The sequence below is a fragment of the Bison bison genome, unplaced genomic scaffold (genome assembly GCF_000754665.1).
Source record: "Bison bison bison isolate TAMUID 2011002044 unplaced genomic scaffold, Bison_UMD1.0 scf7180017864309, whole genome shotgun sequence".
In the NCBI taxonomy this organism is placed as follows: domain Eukaryota; kingdom Metazoa; phylum Chordata; class Mammalia; order Artiodactyla; family Bovidae; genus Bison; species Bison bison.
Genome location: NW_011494881.1, coordinates 1,683,468 through 1,701,594, shown reverse-complemented (window position 1 = coordinate 1,701,594; position 18,127 = coordinate 1,683,468). Strand labels below are relative to the sequence as shown.

General features: G+C 37.5%; 1 protein-coding gene across 2 annotated transcripts in view; it reads left to right on the top strand.

The window, feature by feature from the left end:
* The window catches only part of CTNNA3 (catenin (cadherin-associated protein), alpha 3), a 1,923,005-nt gene that overhangs the window by 459,596 nt on the left and 1,445,282 nt on the right, over positions 1-18,127 (top strand). For both annotated transcript variants that reach the window (XM_010852148.1, XM_010852149.1), the window contains exon 6: positions 1,863-2,126. In XM_010852148.1, coding sequence (XP_010850450.1) covers positions 1,863-2,126 — 264 coding nt within the window. The remainder of the gene's footprint in view (positions 1-1,862; positions 2,127-18,127) is intronic.

The window sequence follows — 18,127 nt, the reverse complement described above, 5'->3', positions numbered from 1 at the left end:
GTATAATAGCAAGTGAGAGAAATCCTTTCCCTGCAAGAAGCTGTTAAGATCATATTTTAGCAGTTTGTGTTACAATGCAAGAAATGCTACATTGAGCTCAGTCAGTTGGCCCAGGAACCCATACCATACCTAACTTTCTGACAGATAAAATTTGGGGGTATGTCAGATAATAATTAAATGCATAGTTTATGATTTTTTTCTACCCCTAATTCTGAGTTTCCAAACTTTTTAAAGGTATTACTACCTTTGAGGCAATAAATACAAATCACTGTGTAACAAATCATGGCAAGTTAATGCGTAAGATCCTGGAGACATCACTCTTGAAGGAAGCCAGTTTTCTCATCTTTAAAAAGAGGAATAATATGTACCATGAGTTTTTATAAGTATTACATTAGATATTATGTGTGGAATGCGTAAATTATTGTTCAATTCACTTGAGTTAGTTTTCTTTACACTTTTTATTTTATATTAATAATTTTAGATTTCTCGGAAAGTTGCAAAGATAATACAGAAATTTCTGATCTACTCTTCTGATTTCCTCCACTGTTAATGTCTTACATTTGCCACAATGAGCATACATCGATGCATTACTGCTAACTAAACTCTGGACTTTATTCGGCATTCATTAATTTTTCCATTAATGTCTTCTTTCTGTTCCAGGATCTGATCCAGGGTTCTATGTTGCATTTAGTTTTCATGTCTCTCCAGTTTCCCCTGCTCTGTGATACTTCATCAGCCAGTCCCTTTGTTTTCTATGATCTTAATCGAGGAATACTGTCCAGATATCATGTAGGATTTTCCCCAATCTGGGTTGTTTGTTGTTGTTTTTTCATGATTAGATTGAGACTATGGGCTTTGGAGAGAATTCCAGGCAGGTGAAGTACTCATCTTGTCACAATATATCAAGAATCACAAGATATCCTTGTGACATCATTGATGATGTTAACGTTCATCTCTTGGCTAAGATAGTACTTGCTAAGGATTTTTCCAGTAGGTTTGAGCTGGTTTTGATCCACTATCACTTATATAGGACTTTCTCTTTCCTCTCCTCCCACTGTTTGAAATGCTTTTTATTTGTATTTATTGCAAATGTCATCTCTGAGGAATATCTCCTCTGACCACCCAAGCTAAACTAGCTTTTATTCTTGTCAGTTGCTGACACTCACTTTTGTGTTTTCTTGATAGAATTTGTCATTACCTGAGATTGTCTTATGTATTTGTTTATGTAGTTTATCATTTGCTTTCGGTCCCCTTTCCCTCAAACAAGAATATAAGCCTCAGGAGAACAAGGTCCCTATAGGATAATTCCCTTCTGTGCACTTGACATCTAAGAACAAGGGCTAGCATATACTAAATGCTCAATAACTATATGCTGAATAAATGTTGAAGAAAGAAAGATCTAAGATTAATTTATTAGCAAGTATTTCTGAAAAAGAATGAAAGATAGCTGAATGGTGTGAGGTTTAATTTAATATCCTTAACTGGTTTAGTTTTAACGAAAACATTAAATGGAATCATCATGTGTATGCAAATAGGTAATCAGCATCCTTGGAATTGAAGCCCTCTTATAATTCAGTTAATAATGTGAATGCCAGAGTATTTTTCTGACATAAGTATATGACTGACACATGTAAAAGTTAGTTATCACACATCCGTACCATTGTGACCTTTATTTGCTAATTATCTCAGCTTTATAGAACTTTTAACAGATTCAAGAGTGTAGAAATAATTTATGCTCTTAAGTTTAACTTATAGTTATGACTTCCTAGTGTCTATTATCTTTTTGTTTATATTGGCAGAAAAATGGAGCTTCTTTGTATAAATCTTTCTTCCATAACCTCTCTTTTTATTTCTCTCCTCAGGACCTAAAATCTCCAAATCAGAGGGATGAAATTGCAGGTGCCCGGGCCTCATTGAAGGAGAACTCACCCATACTTCATTCAATTTGTTCAGCTTGTTTGGAACATTCTGATGTTGCATCCCTTAAAGCTAGCAAGGACACAGTTTGTGGAGAAATTCAGAATGCCCTCAATGTAATTTCAAATGCTTCACAGGGCATCCAGAACATGTTAGGCCCACCAGAACCTCAGGCAGCAACACTGGGAAGTGCCCTTGATGAGCTTGAGGTAAGTTGAGAGAAAATTAAAATGTGATTTGGTATACCAGTAAGAAAATAATTAAATGTGTGTGTTTTAAGATGCTTGGATTGGAGTTCAGAGTATGAGTAAATAAAAACCCTACTCAGTCTCAATCATTGTTTGTGTTTTCCAGGGAATTGATTAGCAGGTAGATATTCTACCAGTAAGGAGAAGGAAATGGCAACCCACTCCAGTATTCTTGCCTAGAGAATCCTGTGGACCGAGGAGCCTAGTGGGCTGCCGTCTATGGGGTCACATAGAGTCAGACATGACTGAAGTGACTTAGCGTGCATGCGTGCATGCATTGGAGAAGGAAATGGCAATGCACTCCAGTATTCTTGCTTGGAGAATGCCAGGGACGGCGGAGCCTGGTGGGCTGCCGTCTATAGGGTAGCACAGAGTCGGACATGACTGAAACGACTTAGCAGCAGCAGCAGCATTCTACCAGTGGGTTTCCTGGGTGGCTAAGTGGTAAAGAATCTGCCTGCAATGCAGGAGACATGGGTTCAATCCCTGGGTTGAGAAGTAGGAAATGCCAACCCATTCCAGTATTCTTGCTTGGGAAATTCCTTGGACAGACGAGCCTGGAGGATTATAGTCCACGGGGTCGCAAAAGAGGCGACACAACTGAGTGACTAAACAACAACCACATTCTATCAGTAGACTTCTGATTCCTTTACATCTCTTCCAAGGATGTCAATGAATTTAAATTGTGATCGTTAATTATATTGATATGACTTTATTTTACATAGATCAGTTTATGAAATATAGAGTTTATTCATTCCATGAATACTTATTATTGAACTGTTCTTTCTGCTTGGGGTATAATTGAGCACTGCTCTCACGACCTCTTTACATTTTAGTCTGGACTAGGGTGGCTAGTCAGAGAAGGTGATGGTACCCCACTCCAGTATTCTTGCCTGGAAAATCCCATGGACAGAGGAGCCTGGTAGGCTGCAGTCCATGGGGTCGCTACGAGTCGGACACAATTGAGCAACTTCACTTTCACTTTTCACTTTCATGCATTGGAGAAGGAAATGGCAACCCACTCCAGTGTTCTTGCCTGGAGAATCCCAGGGACGGGGAAGCCTGGTGGGCTGCCGTCTATGGGGTTGCACAGAGTTGGACACGACTGAAGCGACTTAGCAGCAGCAGCAGCAGGGTGGCTAGTGAATATTAAGGCTAAATTTTGTAAGAAGAGCAAGCTGGATTTGACAATTCAAATTAGTTGTAGGGTGTGAGAGAAAGGGAAGAGTCATGGCTGGTGTTGCAGTTTAGATCCTTTAGAAGCACACACTAGACAGAGTTTGGGATACAAGGTGTTGTTAGGAATTAATGTCTATGAAAGAAGAGGAAGGGAGCAGGACTGAGTAGAGGAATAAGTCTACCTGTGAGCTGGACCTCCAAAGCTGAACCAGTGAGCAAGGAGCTCTGACGTGAGTCTTAACCTCAAGTGTATCTTGTCGGGCAAAAATAGTCAAGCCTCTTTCAGTCACTGGAGGCAGGTCACCCTGCCCTGGAAAGGGTTTGACCTGCAGACATGGGGAGTGGGGATAACCTCTCTGCAGCTGAGGCAGATCCTAAAGGAACTGACACCCAGGGACATTTGCTGGTCTCACTCTCCACAGCTAGGCAGCAAGTCCTACCTGGAAGGGAGACGTGGGCAGTACTTCTCTGTTCCTACCACAGATAATTACCAAGTTTTTGTTGTTGTTGTTTGTTTATTTTTTGGCTTGAGCAATTGGATGAGTTTTTATCGACTATGATGGGGAAGAAATGGGTGAAGTCAGTTTTGAGAGGAAGATCAGCAACTTAGTTTGCAAAATGTTGAGCTATTTTTCAGACATTCCAGTATAATGTCAAAGATCATTGGTTATCCAAGTCAGATATGTACTTGTTTAATGGAAGACAATTCTATATAATGCTTAAAGATAAGGGTTCAGGAGACCAAATACCTGGGTTCCTATCCGTGCTGTGGTGGTTGCTGCCCATGCAATCTTAAGTAAGCTATTTTATTCAACTCTTAATTTTCTAATTTCCTGCCTATAAATTGAAAATAATAATAATAGGCCCTATACTTTAGTGTTGTCTGACTCAGGGAATAATAATACATGTAACAATGCTCATAGCAGTGGCTGGCATATAATGAGTTCTCAGTAGATTTTAGCTTTCATTATTAGTGGCAGAGGTGACTATTTGGAAGCAGATACTTACATAATGGAAAAAAAAAAGCACAATTAAAATTACTAAAGTTTTACTGATAACTTAAACAAGCACACAGCCTATAATTCTTGTGTTGTTCTTAACATTATTACTTTCACAATAAACTTATTAGATATATAATTCATTTAAATTTAAAATAACCTTTCCATATGCTTTTACTTTAGTCACACATCTTAAACAGGCATTTTCATTTCTAATCTTATTAAATTCCTAATTGTTGACATCAATGAAATAATCTATTAAGTTCCCAATTATTACCATTAATGTGAAAATTTTAGGACCTATTTGTCTAGATGAGGTGGAAAAATAATGATGGTTCTTTAATAATACCCAATCATCTAAATGTTTGCCCTGTGTAATCAATACTTGGTAAACTTGTCTATTAGATGAGTGTTTTGTCTTCACAATAAGATTGAAAAATACCCTGCAGGCAAGATTATGTTTTCAACTAATTTTATACCAGTGATACTAGCTGAACATTATATCTCCCATGGAAAAATATGTAGCATTTTTTGATAGCTAAACATCTAACATAAGTTTATCACTTTTTACAAGTGTCCATTATAAGTGGGGGCTTCCCAGGTGGTAAAGAATCTGCCTGCAATGTAGGAGATGTGGGTTCACTCCCTAGGTCAGGAAGATCTCCTGGGGAAGGAGATGGCAACCCATTTCAGTATTCTTGCCTGGAAAATCCCATGAACAGAGGAGCTGGAGGGCTACAGTCCATGGGGTTGCAAAGGGTTGGACTCAACTTACTCACTAAATAACAACAAACCATAGAAGTGGTTTTTTGTTGTTGTTGTTGTTATTGTTGTTTTACAGAAAATAAAACAGATTTATATAAGTTTTTTTCAAATCAGAAGGCTAGTGAGTGGTAGTAATCAGGATCTAGTCTGTCTGACTTTTGAAGATATTTCTAACTTCTGTGTTATACTGAATTCTCACAGGTAGATATTAATGTGCTTAATTAAAATTCAACAAAATTTATTCTACAATTCTTAGTTTATTGGAGCCATCAGAAAAATTATAAATGTAACTTAGCCCCAAAGATGGCATAACTTTTTATTGAAAATTTATTTTCTGGGTACCTGTGTTACTTAAGTGTAAATAGTCTGTATATGGGGAGTGACTAGAATGGTGAGGTGAAATTTGCAAGAGTGGACAGATAGGATTGTGTATCACATTTTCATAGTACTAAACCGAATTGTGTCAGAGGATGCTTGTGTAAAACCAATACAATATTGTAAAGTTAAAAAATAAAAAAATAAAAAAAAAAAAATAAAATGTGAAAAAAAAGAGGTCCAGTTTATCTCAGATACTTTTTTCTATATTAGAAGAAGGCAGAAGATTTTGAAATTGTCTTCCTTCAGGGACTTCTCTTTTCTCACTTTAGTTGAAAGTGATAGGCGAGAAATGGCAGTGGTTGGAGAAAAGGAAAAAGTAATATGTGTGTGTGTGTGTATGTGTGTGTGTGGCTTGGATGAGAATGGGCATACATATAGTGATAGAGACTTTCTTTTCGTAAGATAAGTGGCTGACTCCCTTATCAAGGCAGGGTGGAATTTCAAATATATTGCCCAGAAATCCCAATACGGTCTCAACAACCTTTGAAATTCAGTTCCAGTCAAAGTTAGAGACAGAAAGCTGATATAAAAATGCTTAAATTTTATATACATTTTATACCCAAGTTACAAATAGCTTCTGAGGCTGTCTGAACTAGATAAAGCAGAATTTATTGAGCATTTAGCCTTTTAAAATGATTTTGTAAATTAAATGGTTGCACTTTTCTTTATTTACAGGAAATGGTATTGGTAAAGGATCCAAAATAACCTTTGCACTATCTTGCTTCTGCAAACATAATACTATGAAATAAATTGATGTAGTAAATACTCTTTGGGAGTAAGTCTCATTAAATGTTTATAGTGTAGAAATGTATCAGAGTGCTTACTCAACAACTACCAAGCTGAAGCTTCGTTAAATCTTTCATTCTGGTCCATAGCTGGTTGTGGAAATGAAACCTGAGATTTATTGTTGGAGAAAATAGAAGTTGAATTAGAACACAGTCTAGGCTAAATCAATTAATTTATTTGAAAAGCTAATGTGAATTATAGAGTGTTATTTCTGCATTTATGACTGAATGAGAATTGAGAAGTGTCCAATTGTAGATTAACAGAATTTTGAATGTATTTTAAGTCAGAAACTTTGCCAGTGAAAATTTCTTTGAAACTTCAAGTCTACTAAGGTGTATTTGCTCTTGTGTGTAAGGAAAACACAGCTTTTATAATCATAATCCACAGAATTATCCAGATTCTCTTGTGATAAAGATGATAATGACAAAGGAGTTTTGTAGTATTGTGTCATTTTCAAAGAGCTGTCAACTTTGTATTCTTATCTTCTTTCTATGTATTCATTTATGTGTCATCATTCATATATTCCTTTATTCAGTGTTGTATCCCCAACATCTGGGACAATGCTGTATATATAGTAAATATCAATGAATGAATGAAGGAAATAATGAGTAAAGAAATGGTGCCTGTCATTTTGCAATATAGGAGTGAAGAGTATTTTTTCCTTATCCTTGTTTTTGCACTTTTCTCCAACTTGTAGTGTATGTTGTTAGAGTATGTACTCTATTTTGCCTAACTTTTAACTGGGCTGCAAATTTATAGTGAAGAAAACCACAGGGAAAAATAGCTGGATGATATGCTGCTCAGATTCCTTTCTGTCATAAGAGAGCCCAAAGAGAAAAAAATCTTTTCCCAGTAGCTTTCTTGCTTTAGTTTATGTTCCATGTAACTGCCAAGCTATGCTGCCTTTTACTAAGAGTAATAATTCTGAGATATGTAGACCCTGTATTATATTTTTACCTGAGAGAGAAAACAGGACCTCTATTAATCAAATTAGTGTTTAGGAGCTAAAGAAAAATAGGCATCAGTAATATCTAGAAGCAATTTAATATGAAAACATCGTTTGGGTTTTAGGAATATGGTGAGCTAGAAGAACTAAAAATAATAGATAAAACATCTTTAACTATGTGTATAATCTGATGGGTGAATTAGGGAAATTTCCTGGGGCCAGCCAGGTGCTAAGAGCACAAATCCAAACTAGCAGGCCAGCATCTGCATTGTGATAGGCAATACAGGGAATTTCTTTTGCATTATTGCCTGTAACTTGGATTTTGAAAGATCATGAACTAAGGACAAAAGACAAAGCCTATTCGCTGAAAAGGCACATGAGACCCTTCCAAGAATCTGAGAATCCTTTTATTTGACCATCTCACTGGATAAACAACAAAAACACTAGCCTCTACAGCAGGAGGTAGTAGGAAAACTTGACTGGCTTAATTTGGCCCTAGGTGGTTCAGAAAAAAAAAACAAAAAACAAAAAACAAAATCCTGGAAATTTTGTAATCTATTCTTACCTGGACTTTGAGTCAAAAGTTATATTATCTGTGTAGCCTCTAAAACTTCAGCTGAAAATGTAAAGGATCCTGTTTTGGTAATACATGGAAGTAACTGCCAGAAGTAAACTCAAATTCTGCACCATACTCTCAGTCCACAAAATATTCTCATCCAAGTTCAAGGGAAATAAGTTGTCATAAGACACACAAATAAGCAAGATACATGAATGAAGTTTTGTAGAAATAGCAAACTGCAGAATCAGATCTGAAAACACTGCAGATACTGAAATAGTAAGATAATAAATGTAAATTAGTATGCTTAATAAATATTATTTTCTCATTTACTCAGTAAAGTATGAGGACTGTAATGAAGAAACAAAAGTCTATCAAAATTGATCAGGCAGAACTATCTAAAATGACAAACATATTGTGAAAAATTCAATAGTTAGGCAAAACAAGAGATTAGATAGCAAATTAATGATCTGAAAGATGTATTTGAAGTTATTTGCAATACACCACAGAGACACAAAATAAGATGTTTAAAAAAAAGTTGAGATGGAGGATAGTGTGACAAGATCTAAAATAATCTGATATAAGATACAGAAGAAGAGAAGTATAAAATAAATCCCAAGAATTTCCTAGAACTAATGGAAGACAACAAAATCCATAGTTAAAAATTCCAATAATTTCCAGGCAAGATATATAGAAAGAAATCCATATTTATAAATATTGTAATGAAACTGAAGAACACCAAATGCAAAAAGAATATTTTAAAAAGAAAATAGGGTTAGCTTTATTCTCAGCAAAATTGCCCCTGGAGAAGGAAATAGCAACCCATTCCAGCATTCTTGCAGTGGCAACCCACTCCACCCAATCCCTTGGACAGAGGAGCCTGGCGGGCTACAGTCCATGGGGTTGCAAAGAGTAGGACATGACTGAATGACTAAACCATCACCACCAACAGCAAGATTGCAGAATAGGAGGCTCCTGACTTTTCCCTCTACCCATAAACACACTGAGTAAATAACTACACATCTATCAGTTGCCTCTGAGGGAAATCCAGAAAATAGTTGAGAGATACCTGCATGTTGGTTAACTAAGAAAATGCCCACCTCAAAAGAGTCAGGAAAAACTGAGACACACTCTCATCATAAACTCCATTCTTAACACAACCTCATACAGTTGAGAGGAATCTCCCAGCTTCTCCTTGAGGAGAAAAGATTTTGCCACATATCTAGCACTCCAACTTTTCTGGCTGTTATCAAAGGGACTGTCTTCTAGCTTGTCTATATTTGGCACCTGATGGAGCCCAGTGTTTGCTAGACCTTTGGGGCCATAAAGAACAAAAAGGTAGTTTTCAATTAATTCATGTAGCTCTCCCCACTGGCTCAGTTTAGAATGAGCAGGCAATAAAGTCCAGCTTCCAGTTCTCCTTGGAAGGGATTAGAATGCACGTAACTTTTCTTGCCTGGAGGATCCCAGGGATGGGGAAGCCTGGTGAGCTGCTGTCTATGGGGTCGCACAGAGTCAGACGCAACTGAAGCAACTTAGCAGCAGCAGCAGCAGCAACTTTTCCACTTGCTGACCAGATTCTGGCTTCTAACTCAGCTGTCTTTGGGAACTGATGAGATAGGCAATCACTAGTCTCCTAGGACTTTGAACCTGCATGTGGGCACTTTCCATGGCTTTTCTTCTGGCTTACTCCAGTGAAATAACCAACTCTCCATCTTCTTCCTGAAAGGAGTTGGACTACACATCTAGTATAGTAGACTTTTCTGACTACTGGCTGAAGATCTAGTTTCTAACTTGCCTGCCTCTGGGAGCCAATGCAGCCATACATTCTCCAGTTTCTTGGGGTCCACAGAGAACAAAGTGGCAGTTTTGAATGAGCCCTCCTGAACCCTGTTTCCACAACTCCTTTCCCAGGCTGGTGCCAGCAATAAAGCACAGCTACTAGTTTCTTCCTGGTAGGGGTTTGATGACAGATCTAGTGTCCCAGCTTTTCCAGTTAGACTAGCACAAAGATTTGAGAAGCATCCAGATTAGCTGGATGGGCTGATTATTGGGGTTCATCTCTTACTTGAGACCAGTCCCTCAACTTAGAGAGGTGGCTATTTTATCTAATACATAGAAATCAACAGAAATAGTTAAGGAGAAAAAACAAGGAAATATGTTCCAAATAAAAGAACAAACTCTCCAGAAGTTGACTATAGTGAAATAAAGATTTGTGATATACCAAACAGATAATCCAAAATAATGGTTAGGAAGATGCTCAGTGAGGTTAGCAGAGCAACTTATGAACAAAGTAAGAATTTTAACAAAGAGGAAATGATGAAAAAACAAGCAAATCATAGAGCTGAATAATGCAATTGGATAAAAAAAAAATCAATAGATGGAGTTTAGCACAGACTAGATCAAGCAGGAGTATGACACAGCTGTATATTGTCTCCCTATTTATTCAACTTATATGCAGAGTATATCATTAATGAGCTGTTTCCACTTTGAGCTTGCAAGAGAACAGTAAACAAACCTAAAAGGAATAGAATATGAGTAGAAATTGATTACATCACAAGCAAAAGAAAGATTCTATAGTGAGGGTCAACAAAGACAAAAGCATGTTATTTGGAAAGACTAATAAAATTGATGACTTGTTGGTGAGCTATATTAGGAAGAAGGATTCAGTTCAGTTCAATCACTTAGTCGTGTCCGACTCTTTACCCTGTCCATCACCAACTCCCAGAGTTTGCACAAACTCAGGTCCATCAGATTGGTGATGCCATTGAGCCATCTCAGCCTCTGTTATTCCATTTCCACCTGGCTTTGATCTTTCCCAGCATCAGGGTCTTTTCCAATGAGTCAGTTCTTCACATCATGGCATGGGGCCAAAGTATTGGAGCTTCAGCTTCAGCATCAGTCCTTCCAATGAATATTCAGGACTGATTTCCTTTAGGATTGACTGGTTGGATCTCCTTGCAGTCCAAGGGACACTCAAGAGTCTTCTACAACAGCACAGTTCAAAAGCATAAATTTTTCAGTGCTCAGCTTTCTTTATGGTCCAACTCTCACCATACATGACACCTCAAAAAACCATAGATTTGACTAGACAGAACTTTGTTGGCAAAGTAATGTCTCTGCTTTTTAAGAGCCATCTAGGTTGGTCATAGCATTTCTTCCAAGGAAAAAGTATCTTAATTTCATGGCTTCAGTCACCATCTGCACTGATTTTGGAGCCCAAGAATATGGTCTCTCACTGTTTCCATTGTTTTCCCATCGATTTGCCATGAGGTGGTGGGAACGATGTCATGATCTTCATTTTTTGAATGTTAAGTTTTAAGCCAGCTTTCTTACTCTCCTCTTTCATCAAGAGGCTCTTTAGTTCCCCTTTGCTTTTTGCCATAAGGGTGATGTCATCTGCATATCTGAAGTTATTGATATTTCTCCCTGCAATCTTGATTCCAGCTTCTGTTTTATCCAAACCAGCATTTCACATGATGCAGGGTGACAATATACAGCCTTAATGTACTCCTTTCCCAATTTGAAACAAGTCCATTGTTCCATGTCTGGTACTAACTGCTGCTTCTTGACTTACATATTGATTTCTCAGGAGGCAGGTCAGGTGGTCTAGTATTCCATCTCTTGAAGAATTTTCCACTGTTTGGTGTGATCCACACAGTCAAAGGATTTAGGATAGTCAATGAAGCAGAAGTAGATGTTTTTCTGGAATTCTATTGCTTTTTTGATGATCCCATGGATATTGGCAATTTGACCTTTTGTTCTTCTGCCTTTTATAAATCCAGCTTGAAAATCTGGAAGTTCTCAGTTCACGTATTGTTGAACCCTAGCTTGGAGAATTTTGAGCATTGCTTTGCTAGTGTGTGAGAAGAGTGCAAATTGTATGGTAGTTGGAACATTCTTTGGCATTGCCTTTCTTTGGGATTGGAATGAAAACTGACCTTTTCCAGTCCTGTGGCCACTGCTGAGTTATCCAAATTCGCTGGCATATTGAGTGCAGCACTTTCACAGTATCATCTTTTAGGATTTGAAATAGCTCAGCTGGTATTCCATCACCTCCACTAGCTTTGTTTGTAGTGATGCTTACTAAGGCCTACTTGACTTTGCACTCCAGGATGTCTCACTCTAGGTGAGTGATCACAACGTCGTGGTTATCTGGGTCATTAAGATCTTTTTTTGTACAGTTCTTCTGTGTATTCTTGCTACCTCTTAATCTCTTTTTCTTTTGTTAGATCCATACCATATTTGTACTTTATTATGCCCATCTTTGCATGAAGTGTTCCCTTGGTATCTTTAATTTTATTAAAGAGATCTCTAGTCTTTCCCATTCTATTGTTTTCCTCTCTTTCTTTGCATTGCTCACTTAGGAAGGCTTTCTTATCTCTCCTTGCTATTCTTTGGAACTCTGCATTCAGATGTGTGTATCTATCCTTTTCTCCTTTGACTTTCACTTCTATTCTTTTCTCAGCTATTTGTAAGGCCTCCCCAGACAACCATTTTGCCTTTTTGCATTTCTTTTTCTTGGGGATAGTTTTGATCACTGCCTCTGTACAATGTTATGAACCTCTGTCCATAGTTTTTCAGGCACTCTATCAGATCTAATCCCTTGAATCTATTTGTTATTTCCACTGCATAATCATAAGGGATTTGATCTAGGTCATACCTGAATGGTCTAGTGGTTTTCCCTCCTTTTTTCAATTTAAGTCTTGATTTTGCAATGAGAGTTCATGATTTGAACCACAGTCAGCTCCTGGTCTTATTTCTCTAACCATATAGAACTTCTCCATCTTCAGCTGCAAGGAATATAATCAATATGATTTCGGTATTGACCATCTGGTTATGTCCATGTGTACAGTCGTCTCTTGTGTTGTTGGAAATGGGTGTTTGTTATGACCAGTGTGTTCTCTTCACAAAATTGTTATCCTTAGCCCTGCTTCATTTTGCACTCCAAGGCCAAACTTGCCTGTTACTCCAGGTGTTTATTGACTTCCTAATTTTGCATTCCAGTCCCCTGTGAGGAAAAGGACATATTTTTTCTTGTTAGTTCTAGAAGGTCTTGTAGGCCATCATTGACCCATTCAACTTCAGCTTCTTCAACATTAGTGGTTGGGGCATAGACTTGGATTATTGTGATAAAGAATGATTTACCTTGGAAACAGAGATCATTCTGTAGTTTTTGAGACTGTACTTCCTAAGTACTGCATTTTGCACTCTGTTGTTGACTATGATGACTGTTGCATTTCTTCTAAGGGATCCTTGCCCACTGTAGTAGATGTAATGGTCATCTGAATTAAATTCGCCCATTCCAGCCCATTTTAGTTCACTGATTTCTAAAATGTCGATGTTCACTCTTGCTATCTCCTGTTTGACCACTTTCAATTTACTTTGATTCATGGACCTAACATTCTGGATGGATGTTATATATGGATATAACATAACTATAAATATATGAAGAATTTTATCCTGATACAAATTAAAATTTGGATGAAATTTAGAAAAATTCCTAGGAAAACATAATTTAGCAGAACTGACTCAAGAGTAGATAATGTGAACTAAAGAACTGAATTAGTAGTTAACAGTTTTTACTCAAAACAAACCCTAGTCTCAAATATGTTGATGAAGAGTACTAAAAATCCTTTTGAGTATATGTAAATATAACTTCCTAAGAACAACAAAAGAAGTACCAGCTTTCAATTCACTAAATGAAGCTGGTGAAATCAATACCAACAGTTCATGGGTAAGACAAGGAAGAAAATTCACATGCCAATCTAAGGATGCAGAAATCTTAAAATGTACGCAGACTGTTAAGCAATAAAGAACTCATTATAATAAAGTTGGATTTATTCTGGGAATGTGACGTTAGTTCAACATTAGAATATCTACAGATGTTATTTACCCAAGAGAAAAAAGAGATATTTTAATCTCAGAGTATATAGAAAACTTTTGAAAAATTCAATATAGTTTATTTGAAACTTCTAGCAAGTTATAAAGAGAAGTCAATTTTCTTTACTTAATAAAGGGTTCCTATTAATTTTTATAGTGAACTTTATACTTACATTTGAGTCATTAAAACTATTTTTCTTAAAATTAGAAGTGTGAGTATAATGAATGAAAATGAATAAGTTATAGCAGTGCATATTATCATGAAAAGAAAGTGAAAGTGAAAGTTGCTCAGTTGTGTCTGACTCTTTGCCACCCCATTGGACTCCATAGTCCATGGAATTCTTCAGGCCACAATACTGGAGTGAGTAGCCTTTCCCTTCTCCAGGGGATCTTTCCAATCCAGGGATTGAACCCAGGTCTCCTGCATTGCAGGTGGATTTTTTACCAGCTGAGTCACAAGGGAAGCTCTACAGAAATTAACATGAGTGAATACCACATCATAAAGCTTTACCTAACAAAGAGCAAGCCATGTAAGAATCCATGCAAAATGTTTCCATTTATATAAAGGTTGAGACATGCAAAACTAAACCATACATCTATCTGCCTATATGTATATAGCGGTACAGGCATATATGATAAGTTATAAAAAGGAGAGAATATTTAATGCAAAATGTAAAAGTGGAGTGGGTAGAGAGAGAGGGTACATAGCCACATCAGGAGCTTTAAAGTCAGTGGGCACAATTCATTTTCATAAGCTGCATTGTTTCATGGATGCTTTATTATTATTATTCACTCATATTCTTGTGTATGAAGTAGTCCTTAAAATTTAATAAAATATATTACAATAGGATGATAAATCTGAGAATAGGTTATGTTACAAGGTTCTCATTAAATTTAATAAATATTTGTTAAATCTAGTCTATATGAGGCATTGTTTTAGGTACTGGCTTAATACTAGCACCTGACATTTGCACTATTTAGCATGTTTACTTACACATTTTCTTATTAGAACCAAATTGCCTTGTGGAGCAAATAGGTTAGAAATTATTGTGTCCTTTTTAAAGAAGCAAACTACTCTTCTGTCAAGTTGCATTACTTGTCTATGTTGAAAAGAAACAAGAATTAGAAGACATACCTTAACTTGTTTCTCATGACCACCTCCCCTCAGTAACTGCCCTTTCTAAGTAATAGCTCTTGTGCCAAATAATGGCCAGTGTTGAAATTCAATTAGATCTTGAGTTTAATACATTTGTTTAATACATTTGCATATGTTTTTAATACATTAGTTTATCCTATTTTTCCTTATTAGTGTCGAGTTCTTGAGTAGACGAATGATATCATATAAACATTCCCCACTTCTTAGCACAGTGACAGGGACATAGTAATTGTTTAATAAATATTTGTTGTAAAGATAATGAGTAGCTGACATTTGAACCTGGTGACAGATTTTTAATGCATCTAATGAACCCAAGAAGAGGACAACAAAATCTCTTATATATGATGATTCAAAAAGAAAGGGATTGAGTACCTTGTAATTAAAATATGTAGATAATAATGGTTGCTAGACCTTGCTTGCTCTTGGCCTCTTGGAACTATTAGATACATGCTGTACATGATATTACTGAGAATGTTCAATCTTATGATTCCATGAATGTGGTATCAAACTTAGAGATGATTTCTAGGTAGCTAGATACAATTATGATTTTATTTCAATTTTCCAAAACCTGAAAAAGGTAAACCTGAAATCTAGAGCACAATTTTAAAATAAGTTCTTACGAAGAATTTGCATCATGAGTTTCATGTCAGGCAGTTGACCATCAATATTTATTAGCTTTGTTGTTGTTCAGTGGCTCAGTCATGCCTGGCTCTTTGCAACCCTGTGGACTGCAGCATGCCAGGCTTCCCTGTCCTGTACCACTTCTCTGAACTTGCTCAAACTCATGTCCATTGAGTCAGTGATGTCATACAATCATCTAATCCTCTGTTGTCCCCTTCTCCTCCTCCCTTCAGTCTTTCCCAGCATCAGGGTATGTTCTAATGAGTCGGCTCTTCACATCAGGTGGCCAAAGTATTGGAGCTTCAGCTTTAAAATCATTCCTTCCAATGGATACTCAGGATTGATTTCCTTTAGGATTGACTTGTTTGATCACTTTGGCGTCCAATGGACTCTCAAGAGTCTTCTCCAACACCACAGTTCAAAAGCTTCAATTCTTTAGCACTTAGTCTTCTTTATGGTCCAAATCTCATATCCATACATGACTACTGGAAAAAAACATAGCTTTAACTAGATGGACCTTTGTTGGCAAAGTAATGTGTCTGCTTTTGAATACACTGTCTAGGTTGGTCATAGCTTTTCTTCCAAAGAGCAAGTGTCTTTTAATTTCATGGATGCAGTCACCATCTGCAGTGATTTTGGAGTCCCCCAAAATAAAGTCTGTCACTGTTTCAATTGCTTCCCCATCTATTTGCCATGGAGTGATGGGACCAGATGCCATGATCTTATTTTTCTGAATGTTGACTTTTAAGCCAACTTTTTCACTGTCATCTTTCACTTTCACTAAGAGGCTCTTTAGTTCTTCTTCACTTTCTGCCATAAAGGTGGTGTCATCTGCATATCTGAGGTTATTGATATTTCTCCCAGCAATCTTGATTCTAGCTTGTGCTTCATCTAGCCTGACATTCTGCACGATGTACTCTGCATATAAATTAAATAAGCAGGGTGAAAATAGACAGCCTTGACCTACTCCTTTGCCAATTTTGAACCAGTCTATTGTTCCATGGCTGGTACAAACTGTTGCTTCTTGACCTGCATGCAGGTTTCTCAGGCGGCAGGTATGGTGGTCTGGTATTCCCATCTCTTGAAGAATTTTCTGTAGTTGGTTGTGATCCACACAGTCAAAGGCTTTGGCATAGTCAATAAAGCAGAAGTAGATATTTTTCTGCAACTCTCTTGCCTTTTCTATAATGTAATGGATTTTGGCAATTTGATTTCTTATTCCTCTACCTTTTCTAAATCCAGCTTGAACATTTAGAATTTCTCAGTTCGTGTACTGTTGAAGCCTAGCTTGAAGAATTTTGAGCATTACTTTGCTAGCATGTGAAATGATTGAAATTGTGTGGTAGTTTGAACATTCTTTGGCATTGCTTTTCTTTGGGATTGGAATGAAAACTGACCTTTTCCAGTCCTGTGGTGCTAAGTGTGTCCTGCTAAGTTTTTTGCAGCATCATCTTTTAGGATTTGAAATAGCTCAACTGGAATTCCATCACCTACATTAGCTTTGTTCTTAGTGATCCTTCCGAAGGCCCACTTGACTTCACACTCCAGGATGACTGGCTCTAGGTGAGTGATCACACCATCATGTTTATCTGGGTCATTAAAATCCCTTTTATTAGCTAACTTGTCTCCTGTCCCTCATTGTCATATCCTTCATGGAACTAGAAAGGAAGTAAAAGAAATTGTCTGTGATTCTAGGAATTGAGTGCTGCTTTAGGAGATGAGAAATATGTAAACCAAACTATTAGAATTCAACATAGCATTCTTCCTTGAAACCCTCACTCATGGGTCATAAGCTGTGCTCTCCAGGAAAACTATTGTGGGATGAAATTTAGTATTATGTAGTTGGAAAGGCAATGGCACCCCACTCCAGTACTCTTGCCTGGAAAATCCCATGGACAGAAGAGCCTGGTGGGCTGCAGTCCATGCTAAGGGTCGGACACGACTGAGCAAGTTCACTTTCACTTTTCACTTTCATGCATTGGAGAAGGAAATGGCAACCCACTCCAGTGTTCTTGCCTGGAGAATCCCAGGGACGGGGAAGCCTGGTGGGCTGCCGTCTATGGGGTTGCACAGAGTTGGACATGACTGAAGCGACTTAGCAGTAGCAGCAGCAGTGTTAGTTAGTGTTATTAGGGATTTCCCTAGTGGAAAATAAGAATAAGAAAAAGTAAGGGGGGAATAAATATGGGAAGTAATAGAGACTATGTAATAGGAGTGGACAATTCACACTTAATGTTGGTTGAACTCTAGCTTAGGAAAGTTCTTTTAAGGCATAGTATTAGAAGGCCAAATAGAGCAGTTTTTATGTTTATTTATTGTTTATTCATTGGGCTTTCCAAGTTGCTCAGTGGTAAAGAATCCACCTGGCAATCAAGAGACGTGGGTTCAATCCCTGGTTTGAGAAGATCACCTGGAGAAGGCAATAATTACCCACTCCAGTTTTCTTACCTGGGAAATCCCATGAACAGAGGACTCAGGGATTGAACCCAGATCTCCTACATTGGCAGACAGATTCTTTAACATCTAAGCTACTGCTGCTGCTGCTGCTGCTAAGTCGCTTCAGTTGTGTCCGACTCTGTGCGACCCCATAGACGGCAGCCCACCAGGCTCCCCCGTCCCTGGGATTCTCCAGGCAAGAACACTGGAGTGGGTTGCCATTTCCTTCTCCAATGCATGAAAGTGAAAAGTGAAAGT